This window comes from Ambystoma mexicanum, chromosome 2p (assembly GCF_040938575.1).
Source record: "Ambystoma mexicanum isolate Mex_15411 chromosome 2p, UKY_AmexF1_1, whole genome shotgun sequence".
Taxonomy (NCBI): Eukaryota; Metazoa; Chordata; class Amphibia; order Caudata; family Ambystomatidae; genus Ambystoma; species Ambystoma mexicanum.
In genome coordinates, this window is record NC_090923.1 from 1,045,199,084 (window position 1) to 1,045,220,603 (window position 21,520).

At 47.0% G+C, this 21,520-nt stretch overlaps 1 protein-coding gene across 1 annotated transcript in view; it reads left to right on the top strand.

Moving 5' to 3' along the window:
- BBS1 (Bardet-Biedl syndrome 1) overlaps positions 1 to 21,520 on the top strand; it is a 1,034,601-nt gene that overhangs the window by 207,019 nt on the left and 806,062 nt on the right. The window contains exon 3 of the mRNA XM_069644936.1: positions 6,981 to 7,015. Coding sequence (XP_069501037.1) covers positions 6,981 to 7,015 — 35 coding nt within the window. The remainder of the gene's footprint in view (positions 1 to 6,980; positions 7,016 to 21,520) is intronic.

Below are 21,520 nucleotides of genomic sequence, written 5' to 3' on the forward strand. Positions count from 1 at the left end.
CTTCAACAGTGGAATTCCTGTGTAGAAATTGTCCACATACAAATGGTGACCCTTGTGGAGCCATGGTGCGAGAAGATCCCAAACTATCTTCTCACTTGTCCCTAAATGGGCTGGGCAGCCCAGAGGGTTTAGGGTAGAGTCTTTACCAGTGTAGACTCTCATGCTGCAGACATACCCAGTTGTACTTTCACACAACATGTACATTTTGATCCCATATCGTGCTCTTGCTTGGAATGTATTGCCTGAACAGTAGCCGACCTTTATACAACATCAGTGATTCATCGATGGATATGTTCTGGCTAGGAACATACACCTCTGCAAATCGGTGAGTGAAGTGGTCCAGAAATGGCTGGAGTTTGAACAGCCTATCAAAGTTTGGGTCAGTTCTGGGTGATGCTGCCGAGTTGTCATTGAAGTGCAACATACGGCGCAGTGCTTGAAAGCGATTTCTGCTCAATGTAGCTGCAAAAAACGGGCAATAAAGTGGAGCTACAGTAGACCAGTATATCGAGACAGACGGCTTGTGGGAAATTCCCATGAGCAGAATGAGACCCCAACATTTTCTCATTTCAACATCGTTTGTGGTAACCCATGCTTGTGCATGGGGTTTCAGAGTGGTAGCCCTTGACCTCAAGAACTGTGCAGCGTATGGATTGGTTTGCTGAACCACATCTGCAATAAACCCATCATCAACAAAAAGGTGGAAAAAATCAATAGGCTGAAACCTATCTGTATTTACTGTGCACTCTGATATACCAGTGAAAGGGTGCACAACAGGCTGAGCAATTGCTGGAGGGCACCCACTGCGACTCTTCAGCCATGTCAGGAACTGCCACATTGCGTGGACGTCCTGCACGTCCCCTCTCCTTTACAGGTCCCCTGCGTGCGGGAAGTGAGCAAAAAGGTGCATGTACTCTTTCTTCCTCTTCGTCATCAGATGATGACGATGATGAGCTGGAGGAGGGACTTTCCTCAATGGACAACTCATTCCCCAATCACTTCCCTCCTGACCCTCAGAAGCACTATCTGTTTCAGATTGCATGTCCATCTCTGTGCCTTGCTCTGAGCCAGACTACATCACTGCAGCTAAAGCCTCTGCACCATTGATCGACGAGAAGCCATGAGTACTGTCGCTATGGAACCCTTCACTGCCCAAAAGACCAGATGAAGACTGAAACCATAAGTATGTGTGCTTCTCAAAGTATGGAACGTAGCAGAGTAAGTGGTATTCAGTGCCACAAACCTACTCCACACAAGTACACCAAAAGGTCCAGAATTTGCTCACTAACTGTAACAGCCCTCTGCAATATGACGTACTCCCTGCACGCTACAGTAAACGGGAGTACTACTTTGCAAACGCTCACGTGAAAGGCTAAGGACCAGCTGACTGCTTTTCTACAAGTGGGTAGACCGCTACAACACACCTGCACCTAAATGAAAGACCACAAAAAAGCTAAGGACGATGTCCTCTTCCGCTATACATTACACAAATACAAGTGTGGGGACGAGGATTGCAGCCACACTACCTATTCAGAAACAGCCAATGTGCTTTGCACCATGCCCTCCTCCATGGGATGCTGGTGGATGGGAAATGGAGGTGAGAAGCAACCATGCAACGTATTAGTGATTGGGTGAGTTGAAAAGCCAGAGGCAATCAAGACGCAGACAGGGAAGATGAGAAAAGTACACGGCAGGCACTTTCAGACAATTGCTGGCACATTTTTGACAAAAACACCTGCTCATTCACATAGGGGTCTGTGTTGGAAGGGGAAAGGTCATACAGAAAAAATTAATGCAAGGGCAAGCAAATTGATTTAGGCTGATGCAAGTCGTAATGGGTAGCTAAGCAATAAGCAGCACGGACATACTGAATGCGTTGACATGCCATGAACACAAACTATTGCTAGGAAGGGAAAGTCTCACTGCCAACATACATACTACCATTTTTATTCAAATTTCACATAATCCAGTACGTCCATCACTTACTGGGCACCCCCCCACCCCGTAAAATAGCGTCTGGGCAAATTGCATAATGTCTTCTATGAAGAGCTCCATGCCTGTTTTCGAAAAGGTGCACCCTATCTCTGTGAAACATCACTTCACTTTTGATAAAGCTATTGTGAATGGTCCGAATTCTGTCTTTGCCCTTTGTCAGTCTAGCAAACGCGCCATTCAGTTTCCACAACGAGCGGTTGATGGCCCTTGCATTCCCTGGAGTTATCCAATCCTCCCTGGGAATCATCTGGGACCAGGCCACCAGTGTTTGGAAACCTCTGTGCAATCCATTCCAGGTCCGCCATGAGCTGCTCCTGTACCCCCTTCCGTCCCGCAGATGCCAAATCATTTCCTCCCAGGTGCACCACTGCAAGGTCGGAGGGGGGGGAGGTGCGCCTCCTTTTACCTGGACATCGCTGATGGCTCTTCTGAGCTGGTGAAGGCGCTTCCCCCCCTCCCCCCCTCGACCCCAAAGCAATGCACCGGGAGTGCATCCCTTTGAGACCCAGATGTGGTTGGCCCTCGGAGAAATCGTGCAGCCCTTTGGATGAAAGAGTATCCAATGATCTACACAACCCTCATCCTCACTAGGAAATGGAAACAAGTAAACCCCCATGAATATGGCCAGACCTACAGTTTACCAAATAGCGCAACTATTTAGTCAATACATGGCTCTCGTAACAATCCCAGACACACTTCACCCATTCGGACATGCAACTCTCATGTGAGATTACAGTAGGTCGATACGTAATAGGCACTTGCTTTTCAGGGGAAAGAGGTGAAGAAGACAGTACGTCACCTTGTGCCAATTAACACAGTTGTGCTGGCACAATTGTAATCAGTGAAGGTTTTCTGCTCCTGTGGGCCATCGACTGCACTGCATGGTGGTAAGGTGACTTGCACATGCTACACCGTTATACTTTGGCAGGGTGACTAGTCTGACAGTGGATATGAACTCCGCAGCAAGTGTGCTTTGTACGCTCTCTGAATATAGGTACCCTGGCAGAATGTGCGCCATTCATCACAAATGGATGCAACTTTGGACACTTTGATTGTGAGAGCTTCGGCCAGAGCTCCAGGACCACTGGTGCACTTGGGGGCACTCGACTACCAAGGCAGTGAGGCGGCCAAGGTCACACACATCAACCACCACCACCCTGTGAGAAAGTGAGACAAATCTACCTTTGGCCTAGCCCCTAGTGGGTGACCATGTTGTCTCTCTAAATTAACTCCTAAGGGGGTGTGGATCACTATTGCCCCCCACCCCCCGCTCTTGTATCTCAGGGCCTTTGTGCACTGTTACTCCTATCGACACATTAACATAAGATGCAAAGAAAACACATGAATCGATTCAACAATAAAAACACTTTTATTCATACTTAGCAATGCATGATGCAAACACTACTATAATGCAAATCTCGAATTTGCACCTTTTATGCTTTTGGTGCAAATCTACCATGCAATGCAATTACTATAAACCTTACAGGCTTCTAATGCAAGCAATCTAATAACTCCATTCCACACCATACTTCACACTCTCTCTCTTAGACAAACTCTCTCTGATTACCCCATCTATCATGTCAGCCAAACCTCTGAGTGAGGGTCTGTCCTTATTCCCCATGCACTTGTCTTATTCAGCAATACTCCCCTTTTCTCAATCTGTTGCCCTGTCTCTCCTCTCCAGCTAACTTCTGCAACCAGTCAGTCAGGGCCAGGCCTCTCTCTGCCAGATCCCTGCCAGGTCTCTGCCAGGTCTCATCAGCTCTGCTTCGCCAATGCTCCCTCGATCTCAGTCATTCAAACGTCTCTCCTATGCCACCGCCAAACATCTCTCTTCCATCTCAGAGTGTCAGTGTACCATCTCCAACTCCAACTAGCATCTCGAACTACCACCTCCCTCTCACATCAGAGAGCAGACCAGCAGAGAGCAGCAACTACCTCAAATCTCAGAGCCTCACCTCTCATTATACTGTTCAATGACGTATACCTATCCATGGTTACACTCTCTCTAAGCTAAAATGCCTCTTTCTGCCTGTCAGCATTTCTAAATGTGAGCAGTGCCTAAATGTCTGTGATGCATGTCTTGTACTTTTCAATCACTCCGTGTTCTGGTCAATGTGATATTTTCTACATATCTATTCCATATCTCCTTCTGTCTGCCTGGGGTACACTATCTCCTCATATTTCTCCATTCATTCCCTCTATCCTTCTGCATGTCTCTGCCTACACAGCTCTCCCTCTCCATGGTGCTGCCCCCCACCTTCTTCTCTGTCTGCGAGGCACAGCCCAGGCCTTGATAAGGCACAATGCCTTCTCCCTCTCGGACAAAGGTTGCGTTATCTGTCTGCCAAGCAACTGTTTACGCATACTTGTACACTGTAACTCATAACAACTTCTCCGCACTCCGCAGCACTTCTGTGTGTCTCAATTCAGTATGGATTCATAATGCCATGGGCCTCATTCTTTCTCTAGCACTTACTCTCACTCACAAACCCAAGCGCTATCTATAATGCAAACTTCATGCATATTCTAAGTGCACACTCAATGCGTACAAAATACATAACATATCTCTACAAATATAATGTGTATCTACATGTCTCTACATGGCACTTCAAGTATAACAAGCCTCATTCTATTGCAAATGCATACAAAGTGGCAGAATAATGTGGATAGTCTAATGAGGTCACTACTAATCAGAATGTATTATGGATAACTAAACAGGATGCAATGATGGATAACTGATCCCTAAATGGGTAATGATTCTCTAACAATGGGTAAGGATTCCATAATGATAACAAACCAGGCTTCTCTATACTACCAGGTTTCACAACCCTACATCTCTGCCTGGCCAGCACTACAGCTTTCCCCTCCAGGAAGGGTTGGGGACCCTGCCGGGGCACCCTGCACCCACTGCTGAATTTGGGGGACAAAATATCCACCTGGGAGACGGACGCCCAAGGCCAATGACATCCCCCTCCAACCCCATGGCTGTCCTGCCCCTCTAGCTACCCTGCGTTACAGCTTTTCCCCCTGCAAAAGGATGGGGACCCTGGTGGGGCTCACTGGGACCCCTGCTGGAATTGGACCACAGAAATGGTGACCGTTGCAGTAAATGGAATGAGCTCTGTACCAAGTGTGCATAGCATGCTCAGAAAAAATGAACATCTGCATTAGTACCGGCAACATTTTTGAAAGTTTGCTGCTATTTATGTCGGCCAAACTTTTCCTTCTGCAAAGCTGCCACCTTCCTCAATGCAAGGCACACCTATCACTGCCCCCGAACCTCCCCATTACCTTTTCCCACCCATACCACTGACAATGCAGCCACAGTTCCTCCCACTACAGTAACCCTCCACCCCCACATTACCAAGTAATATATGTAGTACTTGCATAAGTCAGCAAAAGCTTTTCAGTAGCCGGAACTGCAAAGGAAACATAAAAGAATTACATTCAGTGCTTTGTCTACCAATAACACATCCAAACTGGCGGATATCTGTAAATTTTTCTGCTCCTTCCACCAGATACATGACACTTCTTAGTCATCTACCACCACGGAAGGCTGCACTGCACAATGATAGGAAATGGGAATAAGACCAATGGGCGTATGGCAACCCCCAGCACAAAAAAAAACTTATACAGATGGCTAAGTGGCAAACTGCCCTCCCAGGGGAACAGCACTGTTCAGCTGGACTGGGGGGCATTTTGTGCGTTACTCTGGCAAGTGTCTCCCTGGCCATCCCAATACCTCCGCAGAGCACCTACTCCCCTTCACAACACCCACACTACAGGCCCAGTTCCCACCAACCCCAATAGCAATGTGCCCTCCACATACTAATACAATGTTGAAATAACCAAAATTCCATACGCACATAACAAGGGAGAAGCTTGAACTGCTCAAGACCTGTAAAGGGAAAAACAAAATATAAATTATCTGTGTCAGCCCACCCAAATACCAAACCACCCATACTGGCCCCCCCTATTGCATTGGCCAGTACGCTTTGGGCACCCTGCGCCAAGATTGGCACACCAATGTGCCCCTCTGCGCCAAGGCAAGTTTGGTAAACAAAGAAAAAAATTGAAAATGGCAGGCTGCACTTTAGGGGGGGCTGAGGGGCACCCTACACTGCTGGGAAATTTTGTAATGTGAAGTGGCGTGCACCTCTCCACCCCCACCCCAATTGGAGGGGCGGCACATCTCATGTAGCCCTCCCTGGGGGCAGATAAGGGGGGGGGCTGTCCTGCACTCCTCCCTGGCCTCAGGTGTCCCTTCCTAGGGAGCAGATATCTGGGCCCAGGGAGGGCTGCATGATATGGCCCCCACTCCATTGCGGGTGGGGGACGAGGGGGTCACCGCCCCGTCCCATTAGAAAATTCCCTGTCGCTTTGGGGTGCCCCACAGCCCCCCCCTAAAATGCCTTCCACCTTTTTTCCTTTGGTAACCCAACTCCCCTTGGCGCAGAGGGGCACATTGGTGTGCCAATCTGGCCCCAGGGTGCCCAAACCTTACTGCCCCACTCACTGGGGGACCTGTCCCACAATCTTTGGTGGCCCTCTCCCGCCTCACCCCAAATGGGTGGCGGGGGCACCTCATGCAGGCCTCTCTGGGCCTCCTACAAACGGCTGCGTGAGGTACACCCACCCCCTCTGTTGGGGGAAAAACTCAACAAAATAAAGACTGGTGATGTAACAACAGAGAACCTATCAAATAGTTTGTCAGAGTAGTGGAACATAGGATTTGCCCAGAAAAACCTCAGTGTACACGAAGCTTGCAAATTCACCCGTCTCAAGGCAGCACTAAACATGCCTTCTGAGGTCTCATTATTCCCAGGGTTCTCCATCTGTCTATTGAATCTGCTCTTGCCAGTCAGGCATTAGAGCTGTGGACCATGTGTTGGTGTGTGCATCTACCAGCCCTAGCTGGGGTGACCTGTAGACTTTCACTGGAAGCTCTTTTTCTACCTAAGCAACTTTCTTTTTCGTTTCAGCTCTGGCGGACTTGCAAGGTGATGGGGAGTCGAAGGTGAGCACCTTTGCCTAACTTATGCAAATATGTTTTGTAAATCTGTTTTTGAGGTGGCTGTCTTGGTATAGTTCTGAGTGAATAACTTCAGCTATTTATAATAATAATTGTATAATTGGTTATTTATAACACGCTTAATACCCAGAGGTTACTAAGCACAGACTCGGGGTTTGAACCTGTGTTGTTCTGCGTCGTCTTGCTTCCAAGGCGAGCGTGTTACCCCTGAGCTATCCTTCCAAGACTATTAACAACAAGGCATAACTAGTATTAATATTTGTATTGTACTGTGGGAAGGTAATCTCAGGTCCTGTGTTCCTTTGTTTATACCTTGCAAAGGCCCGTCCATACCTGTGACCTTAGCAGTCTCAACTCTACCTTCTGATGAACCCTTCAGTCTCCTGCCCTATTAACATTAACTGTGTAGCATGATTTCTCTCTATGCTGGGAGGCAACTCTGTTGCCATCCATGATATCGCCTATAATTCAACTTCTCCTGCGCTAACTTGATAAGTAACATTATCGTTTTATATATAGATCCTATAGGGTGTTGGTCGTCTGACCTCTGTGGTAGCCACATTTATGTGGGTTACGTTTCAGTGAAGACTTCGATTCAAATGCTTGCAAGACTGTTAACAAAGTTGAAGTTTTCTAATTTTGTCCTGTTTTTGTTGAAAATGTTATAACTTTGCCATCTAGGATGTTGCGTTTTACAGTTCTCATTACATTTTAGACTGGTGTTTTGACTTTTTGGACTCCTGTTGGTCCACCTACCTCGAATCACGTTGTTCTCATGTTGGGCTTCCTTTAACATCACGCTCTTGCAACATTATGTGTTCAGTATTTACCTCTGCAACTTGATGTGCTCCCCACTTCCTTCCCCCCTATAACGGTGTATTTTGCTGGCTTGCCACTTCTTTTTTCATTAAACTCACTCTTTTCAGTCTTCTCTTCCTCTCCCTATCTTTTTCCCTCTCCCCTTATTACATTCTTTGCACCTACTCTATCAGAAATGTCATCAGACCTAGTACGATAGTAGCTTGTTTGTTTCCTCCCCCTCCCTCACTGTTTTTTAATTTTTTAATTTAATTAAAATTCAGTTTATTACAAACTTTTTTTTAAAGAGAAAACAATCCAAAACACACAAGGAAGAGGAAAAAGAAAATCCATGTAGATAATCAAAAATAAAACATCCACAGTTAAATAAAACTAAAAACCAAAACTTTCTAATTACAAATATCAAAGAAATTTTAAGATTTCCCGTTATGACTATAATGTTCTAATTTCTCGCTCTATGGGTACAGAGCTTGTATAAAAGACAAATATTTCTTGAATATGGCCGACGAGTGCTCAATAGGGTCCACTGACAGGGAGACACTTATATTTGTTGTAAATTCGCCGAGATTTCCAGCTAGTAAGTTGGTTAATTTTGTTTAGTCAATAGCAGGTTCATTTCCTCGAGGAAGAATGTCAATGCAAAAACCAATTTTTTTCATCTCCTTCCAACATTTTCTTCCACCAGTCGTCGCCACTCCTTGTTGGATACGCTTCCATCTCTCTCCCCAGACACTTTGTTCTTAAAATCTTAATTTCGGGCAGAAGCTCACTAAGTGTTTTAGCTTTTCCTCGTCCTTTGTACAAAATCAACAAGTTATGTCCTCAGGTTCTCCTTTCTTTTTCCGCATATTCTGTACCTCTTTCGTTGCAAACAAGTTCAACCTGAAATTCAGGAAAATTTTCCTTTGAACTTTGCAAGGAAATATCATCAGATAACATGGGATCTTGTTTCGTGCCTTTGTCTCTGCTGCATATGTCCACATACAGTGTTAAACAAAAGGGCACCTGGTTAATGCCTTGCTCTGCCCAGGCGGGTAATAGCATATAAGAAACAAAATGAGCAAGGTCATGGGGTACCTGACTGATAAACGACAAAAGAACCCACTCCTATCAGGGTATCACTTACTCTTGACACAGAAGAATCTGGAAAGAATAAATAAAGTACTGCAGTTGGATTTTAATGAAACTGCAGTATAGGTTGATAAATACACTTGATTGGGTTCTACACAAGATACAAAGGTATTTCCACAAATATGGTACAATAACCCCTATGATATAAAGCAAATGCTGATTAGTTGCCGCGTATTAACAATGCATACACAGCCACTGAAAGATCCTTGGGAAGGATGCCAGTGGATTTAGTGAAGTGATAACATTTGGCAATCAGCGAGAGCACATCTGAACAAAGTAGAGTTGAACAAGAACAACAAAAAACAATATAACGGTCTACACGACTGTGTTTCGGCCAGAAGGTGAGCAAGATTAAGCTCTGATGGTATGGCCTTCATCAGGACAGGATATTCCAAACACGGGAGGTATCTTGTGGGGTCGGGACTTCGGTGCGCTGAAAGTCAGCTCGAAGCAGTGTCTTTAGTACACTGTAGGACCTGTGAGATCCTTTAGATGGCCATTCCGGCGGTGTCTGACAGGAAGGTTGATACACGAAGCGTCGGCGTCCCCGGTCACTGACTGTGTGCGGCCAATTTTCCTTTGAACTTTGCAAGGAAATATCATCAGATACCATGGGATCTTGTTTCGTGCCTTTGTCTCTGCTGCATATGTCCACATACATACATGTTGGGCTCTGTGCTTGCCTGTTTTAATCCAATAGAGCTCCCAGAGTTTTTGCTTTACAGCTTCCGGATTTATTATCCACGTGTTTTTGTCGGTACTGAGTTGCGCAAGGATCACTTTTGCAACTCTGTAGCCATTTTTCAAGGACACCTTGACACTTTGGACAGGAGTGTTTGGTGCCGGTCTATTTAAAATGTCCAACTGTTGCATATTGTCGGCTCCAATTGCCTTTCTATGCAATGTTAAGGTATTCCAGATGACCTGAGCATTAATTGACGTCAGACCTATTTCATACCGGATGCAAGCTGTAGGGATGCTTTGTGGGAGCTGTACTTTTCGCTTCCAAAAGATGTTTTCGCAAAGTGGCCACATGTAAGAGCACCCAAACATGGCTTCCGCCCCATGAATCAAGGCCGGCGTCACTTTTGATCTGTAGAAATTCACTGATGGTTTTATCGAGAATTTCGCAAACTTTTTATGTAGTACTGCTCCTTGCCCAGCCATTGCTTTACATTTCATTTTGAATTTCAATGTCATTGGCTCGTCTGTAATGTGGGAATTTATGAAAGTACCCATAAATGCAGCTTGCGTTACAGTGTTGAGTGTTTCGTTAACAAGCTTTGACTAGAAAGTTTTCTTATCCTTTCCTTTGGATCCTTTTAAGTTTCTTAATTGCAGGATCTCTGTTTTTGTTTTTTGTATTCATCTCCAGATCATTTTTGTCAATCTATGTTTTTAAAGCTGTCAATTTTCGCTGGAGATCTATCGGGGTCCGGTCCAAGAGGACAACGTCGTCGGCATATATCAACCAGTTGACTTGGTTTCTGTTAATTTTTAGGGGAAAGGATACAACTTCCTCTAGTGCACGTCCTACATCTGATATAAACATGTTAAAAAGTGTTGAGCCCAGCGGGCACCCCTGTTTGACCCCTCGAGGTGTTTTTATCCGGTTATGAAGGTGTGCCATTTTGATCCAGACAAATTTGAATCTGTGTATTTGTGTGTAATTCCTTGATGGCCGTAATCGAACTTGGAGGTCAGTTCACAAGCATCATCTTAGTCCAGTCGTTCTCGATCCACACCATCGAAAGCATGCGCTAGATCGACGGATGCCAAGTAGACAGATGTTCCCTTCCTCATAGCTTCCATCTTCATCAAGTTCAATAAGAACAGATTCAGCCCACAGCCCACTCCCCTTACAAAGCCCGTCTGGCGGGGATCGAATGAGCTCGTTTTTTTTTATCCATGCTGTTAGGTGTTGGAGGATTTGTGTTGCACAAATCTTTCCTACCACATCCAGCAGTGCTAGGCGCCTATAGTTTTTGGGTTCTGATCTTTGCCCTTTTTTGAGGATAGGCACAATTATTGCTGTCCTCCAAGATGACGGTATCCTTCTTACTTTTAGTATTATCTTGAAGATAATTTTGCAGAATTCTGCCCATTTGGATGTTCTTTTAGCATTTTCTTAGACCGTCCGGGCCAGGACCCCGCGATGAGGTGATCTGATTGATGTTAGTTTCTATATCTTATGTATTTTTTTTTTCAAACGTATTTTATTGGTATTTGGTGAGAAAATACGTGCAGTACAAACATGTGAATTCAACAGTGAGGTAAACAAAGGAGGAAATAGTGAGGAGGGGAGAACAGAAGAAGGGGGAAAGAACAACAAAAACAACAACAGTCTTCATATAATAGCAAACGTTTCGGTGGATGGATGGGTCGAGGCCAATGTTCTAGTGCTTCAGGAAGCAGGGGGGGTCGCATACAGGGTCTGTCGGTTCAGGCCACGTGCAGGGAGTTAGTGTCGGTGTGATGGTATGGGATATCAGGGGGGTTTGTGGTCCGCGCTGAAGCAAATGTCTCTCAGGAGGGCCTTCCAAGAGTCCAAGGTGCTGCTCTCTGTTTCGCCGCTTGATGTTGTTCCTTCTTGCCAGGCTCTAGTTTCAGCTGCCGTCCATCTCTCCATCTCTTTAAGCCAGCGTTCATGCCTGGGGCCCAATGGCGTCTTCCAAGCCATCGCGATGGTTCTCTTAGCCAGGATGCATGAGATGTCCATTAACCTAACAGCATGTGTGAATTTGCTGGGTCTGGGGTAAATTCCCAGTAGGCACTCGCCGGGAGTCCATTCGTACCTCTGCATTCCGGCGTCCATGCAAGTCTGTTTAGCTTTGGACCATAGTGTCATCGCCCTAGTGCAAGTCCAGAACATGTGGATCATATCCGCATTATCGTTCCCACACCATGGGCATGCTGGGGAGGATGTCTTGTTGAAGGAGGCGACCCTATGTGGGGTCATGTATGTCCTGTACAGGACGTTCAACTGAATCTGGCCGAATCTAACTTTTTTGGGGAATATTAACACTCTTTCCCATTCTTTATCCGTGATTGGGGTCTCAAGGTCTACTTCCCATCTTGCCCTCAGAGCTTCGCCTTTAGGGTTGGGTTTGTCACATAGTCTGTTATAGAGCCTGGTGACTGGTCTCCAACCATCCGAGAGGTCGTGCATCTCTTGTAGTAGAGGGTCTGGGGTGGGCTCCTCTGGCCAGCTGTTCCATTGTTTCTTGGCGGTCTGCTTGAGGCGGTGGTACCAGAGAAACTGGCCTGGGGGTATTCCTTCAATGGCCTTTATTGACTCAAAGTCCCTGAATTCCCCCTCCTCAAACATGTCACCCCATGTGTATATGCCGGCTTCTTCCCACCTCCTTGCTGTGGCTAGGTCTGCCTCCGTTCTACAAGTGTCTGCCAAGATAGGATTATCCGGAGAGTACGGGTGTTTCACTCGCTTGATGTAACAGGACCTGGCCCATATCTTCCTTCCTAGTTCAATTACCTGTGGGGTAACCGGGGATTGCTGTATGGGGTGCCCTAGGGTTTCCTTGGGGATTACGTTGATCGAGGATTGCCTCAGTAGTTCCGATTCAGCCGAAGGTTCGTCCGAGAGCCATTTCGTTATGTGGCTTAACTGGGCAGCCAGGTAGTATAACTGGAGATCTGGTAGCTTTATCCCTCCCTCTTTATGTGGCAGGGATAGGATGGCTAGCGACAGTTTGTGTCTGTGAGGTCCCCACAGGAAGTCCTTGATGATTGCCTCCAGTTTCTTGAAGAAGGGCGGTCGGACATAGTGACAAATATTCACGAAAAAGTATAGGAATCTGGGGAGTATGATCATCTTGCTATCGCTGCTCTGCCTACCATTGCCAGCGGGGGCTTGGACCAGAATTTTATAGAGCGTCGAAGACTCGTGGTTGCGACTTCTGTGTTGTGTTCATGCGTGAGTAGCAGGGTGTGGCTCACGTTGATCCCTAGGTACCGGAACTTGACCAGTTGCCAACCTATTCCTACAGCCGGGAGATCGTTTTCTGGAGTGCCGCGTAGGCCCGCCAGGGGGAACGCGGAGGACTTACTTCTGCTGAATCTGATCCCGGAGTATTTCGCATAATTGTCGGGTACCTCTAGCGCTGTTGGTGCGTTGACCTCGGGGTTTCTCAGGTATAGAAGAACATCATCCGCATATAGGGATATTATGTGGTGTACATTGCCCACCTTGATGCCAGTGTCGAAGAGCTGTTGCCTAAAGTATAATGCGATCGGCTCCAGGTCCAGTATGTACAGCATGGGCGATAGCGGGCACCCCTGTCTCATTCCCCTTTGTATTTCCCAGGCTGCTGATACCATTCTTCCCGTTTTCACTCTTGCCATTGGGGAATTATAGAGGACCTTGATCCATCTGATGAAGCCCCCTCCGAAGCCGAATCTCCTCAAGACCTCCCTAATCCATTCCCAATATATGGAGTCGAAGGCCTTGATAGAGTCAAGCGACAATACAGCCAGGTCTTCATCTCTTTCGTATGTTTCGGCCATTATGTGTTGTAGCCTCCTTAGGTTAGCTGTGGTGTTGCGCCCAGGCACAAATCCGTTCTGGTCTTCATGGATTATGGATCCCACCACTCTGGCCAGCTTGCTGGCTAGTATGGATGTGAGAATCTTGGCATCATAATTTAGCACGGCCAGGGGGCGATAGGATTCGCAATCGGTGGGTGATTTGTGTGGCTTGAGCATGGGAATGATTATGGTCTCTTTCATGGTGTTGGGTAGGACCCCGTTTGTGTATGCCTCTTGGTAGACTTCGTGGAGAACTGGGGTGAGGATGGGCTCGTACGTTTTGTAGAACTCAGGTGGGAGGCCGTCGCTGCCGGGGGCCTTGCTGGTAGAGAGGGACCTGATTGCCTCTTGCACGTCTTCAGGAGTGATCTCCGGTTCTTCTCTCTGCTCGGCTGATATTCGGGGGAGATCTATCTCCTCGAGTGTTTCTATAATGTTCTCCGTGGGAATTTGTGCCTCCTGGGCGTACAATTTGGAATAGAATTTGGCGAATGCATCGTTGATCCCCAGTTGTGTCGCGTGGGATATCCCATCGGCGTCCCGTATCTCCGTCGGGAGGTGCTTGGGGTGTTCTCGCTTGCAGAGCCAGGCCAGTAGTCTCCCTGGTTTGTCCGATTCCTTGTGGGATCTGGTAGTATATGTGGTGAAATCAAATTTCTCCAGTCTTTCCCATGCTTGCTGACATTCTATGCGTGCTTCCTTCAATTTGCTCTCGATCTCTGTGGAGTTGTCATGGGTGGACTCTAGTCGGGAGATCTCTGCTTCTTGTGCTTCGAGTGTTGTCTTTAATTGCCTGCGAATTCCGCCGGCTTTTGATATGATTTCTCCTCTGGTCACCACCTTCATAGCTTCCCATAATGTGCTCCAGGAGGATACCGAACCCTTGTTGATATTTGGATATTCTTCCAGTTTTCCGGCGAGGTCTTCCCTGAACTCGGGGTCTTCAAGTGCCGTAGTCGGCATCCTCCACATAGGGGTCGGGGGTCTGGGTCCCTTTTGTTGCCATAACATGGTTAGTGGGGAATGGTCGGAGATCGTTCTCCCCAGGTATTCTGTAGCTGCGGCTCGTGGGGCAAGCTCCTCGTCGATGAACAGGTAGTCAATTTTTGTATGGACTCCGTGCGGGGCTGAGTAGTGGGAGTAGGTCCTCTCGGTTGGGTGGTGTTCCCTCCAGATGTCCACCAAGTTGAGCTGCTCCTGTGTTTCCTTCAGGGCACCGGTTGTGAGGTTGCTCGAGTGGGGAGGAGGCAATGATCTGTCCATGCTTGCGTCAGCGACGCAATTGAAGTCGCCGCCACATTTAAAGGTGCGATCCCGGTGTTGAGTCAGCTTTGCGATCATTGTGGTGAGGTGTGTCGGTATTCCGTGGTGTGGGAAGTATGAGTTAGCCAAGCAAACCGGGGTCTGTTCCATTGTGCCCCAAATCACTACATATCTCCCCTCTTTGTCTAGTTCACACCCCTCCATTTGGAAGGGCACGTCCGGGCTTATCCATGTTAGCACCCCTCTCGCGTATTTGGAATAGGGGGACCCTCTCACAGTCCCGGCCCATCGGTCTGCAATCTTGGACATGGCCTCCCCCGTGAGGTGAGTTTCCTGCAGCAGTGCAATCGAGACTTTCTTCCTTTTGAGATGGGATTGTATGCGATTCCGTCTGAGGTATGAGCCCATGCCCCTCACATTCCATGTCATCACGGTAAGTTGTGCCGCCATCGGGTCCGAGTTTCGGGTCTGGCACGGTACTCCGTCCCTAGGGATTGGCTCTGCTTTAATCCATGGTGAGCGGATTGCAGGGGAGACACCGCTGGTTCCTGAGCTCCTGGGTCAAGTCTTGGGCCCATCCCGGTCTTTATTAGCGAGAGAGATTTGAAGACTGAGTTTTGTTATTAGTTTCATTAGTTACACAAACTGGTGCGCCCAGCGACTACAACATTGTCGCGGTGCTCAGGCGCTCTCGAGCCGTTGAAGCCCATCCGGGAGTCAGGCGCGAGCTGGGTCAGGCGGGTGCCTGGCCCTACTGAATTCTACGCTGGGGGTAGGGCTGGGGCCTGGCGGCAGAGCCGAACGAGGCTGTTTCCGTGTGGTAAACTGAGATTGGATTACCTTCTGGTTTCCGGCGTCTTATTTGCTGGTTCTTTACGGTTACATGTGGGTTACTTGTGAAATCTGAGGGAGTTAGGCCTCTGTCCGTGGATTGTCCTTGCCGTCGGCGAGATTATTGTCCTCTAGCCACATGTTGGCTGCGTCTGGATTGTCGAGGAATACCACTCTCTCCTTATAAATGACCCTGAGGCGCGACGGGTATAGTAGCCTGTATTTTAGGTTCAGTTGGCGGAGCCTAGCTTTTATCGGGACAAATGAATTTCTCTCTCTTTCCACCTTCTGTGTGTAGTCCGGGTAAATGGCGATTTTGGAGTCCCCCCCCTTTCGATGGGGCCGCCCTCCCTGGAGTGCCTTAAGATAGTTTCTCTGTCCTGAAAGTTCAATATCTTGGCTATTATTGGTCTAGAGTGCGAGCCCGGGAGGGGGGGCGCTTCTTGAGGGACCTGTGGGCCCTTTCGACCGAGAATCCCTGTGTCAGCTTGCCGGCCCCAATTTCTTGCAGCGGAAGGGTTTCAACGAAGGATGTGGTGTTTGCCCCTTCACTTCCCTCTGGGACACCTAGGATCCTAATGTTGCCCCATCTGGCCCGGCCTTCGGCCTCTTCCGCCCTCTTCTGGAAGGCTACTTTCCTCTTCAGGTGGGCGACTTCAGACTGTAGAGCTGTAGTGGCCCCAGATGTTTCCTCTGTTGATTGTTCGATGGTCGTTACCCTCTCCGCTAAGTTGCATGCGTCCTGGCGAATGAGTTGAATGTCTATTTTAAATTTGTCGATCTTGGAGTCTATGTGCGTTTTTAATGAGGCTTTGGCTTCCAGTATTTGAGAGTGATTTTCGGCGGCTACCCCTTCGCTTGTCTGGGCGGTTTCAGAGGGGCTGACCCTAGCTTGAGTAGGGGTCTTTACCTTGGTGGAAACAAAGGAGTCCATGGTGGCAGCTCTGGTTTTGTTCTTGGCGGCCATCGTGAGGTGGTAGTTGTGGATGCCCTGGGCCTCAGGAGCTAGATAGCATGCAGGGATGTGATCGAGTCCCCCTTCCGATGCTGAGCTTGGGGTGGGGGGCCCAGGTCGATGTTTTGCTCGCCCTCAGTCTTAAGCGTGCAGGCCCCTCAGGGTAGATGCAAGTAGAATCGGGGTATGCAGGGGTTCCCTTTCGCAGGTGTTGCGAGGTCTCACGCACCTTGTCTTGTGGGTCGGTGCCGGTGGAGTGTCCCGCGGCGCATCTATCTTCTCCTCCTGTGCACCGGGATGCTGGGCAATCCATGCCGGAATCGGGTCTGGCGCTGTCCCGGTGAGGTGAGCCGCAGTGCTGTCGGTTGCGGCCCAGGGAAACCCAGGATTGGGTATGTCGATGTGTCCTTTTCCACGCTCACCCAGCCGCAGAGGTGTATGCCGTTCCGGAGCTTGGGTCACCTCAGTGGGCCGTGCGTAACTGCGGCGGGGCCCGCGTGGTGCGGATATCTCAGCGTGTGTGATCTGGCCCGGGAGCCCCCGCACTGTGCGACGGGGAGCGTCCAGGCTGCGGGCCCAGCGCTCATGCCAACTGGGCGGCCCCCTGGAAATCCGTTGGGGGAGGGGTTCCCCTTAGAGGCTCCGCTGTGCGGTACGAGACTCCATCTTGGATTCAATCGGAGCGGAGGGGGGGAGAGTAGTCTTAGAGCTCCGATAGTGTCTAGGAGGTCCGATTCAATGGGCCCACCGGCGGTTCGGGTACAGGTCCGCTTCCCACAACAGCATGTTCTTCTCCGAAGGCTGGTGCTTCACATGAGCCTGAGAAAAGGATCAGGAAACGGCGTCTCGGCCGGAGCTCGGCAGATCAGCTACCACTCGCCATCGGCGCCAAGCCACGCCCCCTCTTCTATATCTTATGTTAAGAGGTTTACGTAATGTTCAACCCATTGTACTTCACTTATCATGTTGTTTTCAATTGCACATCATTGATGATGGTCCAAAAGTTTCTAGTATTTTTATTCCTCGGGGGCCTCCATCATCCTTTCCCCATCTTGTTGTTCCATTATTGCTTTGTTGCTACGTATCCAATTTCTATATTTCATTTTTAATCTTTTTTCATTGCTCTTGCTTATTGTTTGATTTTTTTTTCCCCCAGGGCCCTTATTTCTTTAGGTAATTCTCTCTTTGACACAATTACCGCATCATATGCGTGTTTATTGTGCATTGGTTTGCTGACTTTGTTATTTCTTTCCGTGTATTTTTGCAATAAGCAACTATCCTCAAGGGTATCTTCGTTGATGCTCATTCCCTTGTTCTGGATTTCTCTTGTCAAATTTGTAATTTTTACACTATTCATTCGTAACCTGTTTCTTCCAGGCTCCAGATTCACAGTATGTTTCCAGGAGGTTGCCGTAATGGCCCTTTTCAACTTCTTGGTGATTTTCACAAGGTTATGGTCTCTTTCAGTTGTTTTGATCACCTCGAGACTACCAATATTCTTTGCAATGCTTTGAGGTGAAATAGTAGTCTAAAATTGATCTTTGATTATCTCTTTCCCAATTTGCTTTTGGGGGTACATCACCTTGTATGTTGCCGTTCAAGAGGTACGTATTTCTAGCATCCATTTCTTTAAGCCAGATTTTATCAATGGCTTTTTGCTGGATGTTTTAAAAAAAATGTTTTTAACACTACTTTTCTTTTCCAACTTGATGATTTCCATGTTCATATCTCCACATAAAATAATGCTCGATTGTGATTCTTTCAGCATTATTTCGTCCAACATTTCACATATCTCATCAGCAAAGGCCAATTCCCCAGCAGCCTGATGTTGGCAATAAATGATTATAATGTATATTCCTGAATCCTCTTTTGGGCCCTGCCCCCAGGATTTTACCTCAGTTATCTGTGTATACGGAGCCGGGTTAGAAGCATTCGTTATTCGAAAACCACTTGGTCTCTTAATCAAGGTGATTAGACCTGACATCGGACAACCTTTTGGGTTACTTATTGTAGGGATGAATGCCATTTCATATCCTTCAGCACTAGGTGGCTTTAGGAGCCACGTCTTCTGTAAGCACACAAAGTACAAAGCTTCAAGGAGTTCCAGAGCCTTGTTAAACAGGTGGGCATGTCCTCCTGTGTTCCAGGACCACATCTGTATTTCAATAAGGCTAGAGTTTGGGCATTAGTTGGATGTCTGTGTCGTCAAAGCTCCAGCCAACCAGCACCATCTCCCACCTTCTCTGTTTTTGTCTGTCACTCTCTTGAGAATCCAGGACTTTAGTGTGTGAGCTGTCACATCTGAAGGTTATTTTTATTATCTTTTGTGGGCTGTGGACGTCCACAACCTGGCTTATATTCGCCTCAGCTTGTACTTCTTCTTCTAACACTTAAACATTTTTATTTACTCCTCCATTCTTGATGCCAGAGTTGGCTTGCTTCGCGTTGGCCGAGTTCAATTCCCAATTTTTTTCGCTTGCTTTTTTATCTTGCCCCATATCTTTGTTTTCTCTCAAATTGAATCCTAAATCATTCAGCTCATTTACACTTTCCAATAGGATTTCGCTGATTGTTTTTGAATACATGTGTAGAAGAACTCGGTCCAGGGTGCACTCCTGTATAAATTTCACAGTTTGTATGTCATTTGATGAAATCGATTTCAAGTGTGGAATATGATGAAACAGTTGTAGAACAATTCTATCTATTTAACACAAGACCATCGTCCCTAGGAACTCTTCTTTCAAGTAGTAAGCCATACCCATTTGTCATCTTTTGTGTCTTCTCTGACTCTTGATTGTCTTTTCTGACTTTTAAGCGCTTATCAACTCTCCAGTCACTTTCCATTTCTTTCTGACATTTCATTGTGTCATTACCTGGAGGCTTAGCCTCTGTTGAATCGTTTGCTTTATTTTCCTGTATCGGTTTCGTTTTGCATTTTAATTGAGCTATTTGCATTCTTGGAGGTTTGTCCAATGTAGCTGCAATCTTTTTTTCTTTAGTCCTCAATTGTCCTAAATCTTCCCCTTTCCAGTTTTCACCTCCAACCGTATGATTTTGACTGAAGGGCTTCTTAGGAGTTGTTTCGGATGTACACATGTGCTTTCAAACTATTGTCTGTTGATCTTTCACTACCTCTCTCATTGGAGACGATTCGCTTTCGCATTCAGAGTCTGAACACCAGACCCTTCGGTCTTCTAATAGGACAACGCTTTCTTGTAGTTCCTCATATTCCTCTTCGTCATGTACCTAAAGGTTTAGAAGATCCTCTTCAGTGATCACAGCTTTTTTTTCCTCTTCTTTTTTTTTACTCTCTTTTCAGATGCTTATGTCCAAGTCTCACCCATCCAGATTTACTTTTGGTGGCAGGGATTGGCAAGACCTTGTGCTCGTATGATGTTCGGTTTGTATCGTCACGTTCGGCGTCTTGATATTTTTCAGGAACTTACAAGAGCTCTTGGTATTGGAGTTTTTTCAACGGGGCATATATATATATATATATATATATATATATTTGCCCTTGCCTTGCTTTGCCAGGTTCAAAACAGCCTTTTTATGTCCTTCCTTTTTTGCTTTCTCAAAAATGTCAAAGTTACCACTATGTTTAACACCTGACTGCTCCTCTGTATTCATTATCAGATTGGGGTCCATGCATAAACCCTCTGCATTCCCAGAAGTTGAGGGTTGCACTTGAGATCCAGCTTCCTGACCATTCCGGTTGCTTGTCATTTCCGACACGTAAGTCGGTTTATTAGTGTCACAAAGCTTACCCTAGTCAGCCCCATCGTTTCCCGAGTCTGCCTCCCTTTGGGGGCTAGTGCTCGTGATATCGGGGGCTTTTTGGGCACAGCCCGGGATGACCCGATTGTCAGACTTGCTTTGATTCCCCAATTTAGAGATATCTTCTCTGACCCCATCTTGCTGCTCCTTCCGCATTTCTTCCCATGTCAAGATCGCTAATGCTTCTCTTGTGACCTCAGCCAAAAGTCTTTTATCCTCGTCATTGTTTTTTAGGAGGTCTTTTAGCATTTTTAAGGAATTCTCATTTTTCTCAATTTCATTTAGGGTTACTATTTTTCTTTCCGCCATTTCCATCTCCACCTTTGTCATTTTGGCATTCATGAGTGCAATCAAGGTATTCTGGTCCCTGTAGTTTCGTTGAATTGTTCGGACATCTTTGTCAATTGCTATTGCTATTGCGGACATAATGGTAGGTCTTAAGTCATTCAACGCCTTCTCTATCCTCTCGTTGGGAGTCCAATCTTCTCGAACCCCAGGACGCTTTTCTTGTCTTTGTCCCATCAGTCGTCATATTTTTGGGAATTCCCTTGGTACAAAGGAAGAATCCGAAGATGACTCATCTGAAGAGAGGCTTGCATCCAGGATTTCTTTTTGGAGGGGTTTTCTCAGGTTTTGTGACCTTCCTAGCCCTTCCTTTCTCTCGGGAACCCCCATTACCCTGGTTCTTTTTTGTGAGCAGTTTAGTGAATCGAATGGGCTGTTCTCCACCCTTCTCTGTTTTTGTGGCTGTTTTTGCTCGTTTGAGGGCATTGTTTCCACCATGTTTTTGCTATTGCACGCTGTCATCACGACACCATGTCTGCTTTTTTCACTCATTGCCAATTTAATTGTGACATTATGGCTCTCACGTTCCACCCCTGCAGCACTTACTTTTGCATTCAGCAGTATCAGGTCTTTGAGTGACTGATCGGTGACCGCAATGGAGTCGCTGCGGCCATCCCTCTCCAAGTTCGCCTCTGGTAAAGGCTCATCCGCAGCGATTTGAATATTGAACTTTTCTATGATCTCCGGATTACAGGCGTTCTCATTATTGGGTGAGAAAACGTCTGCGTCCGAGAGCTATTCTTCACAAATGTTTATTTTAAGTGGGGTAGGTACATCTAATAAACCTTTTCCTCTGATTTCGGATTTGCCAAGGTTTCATCTAC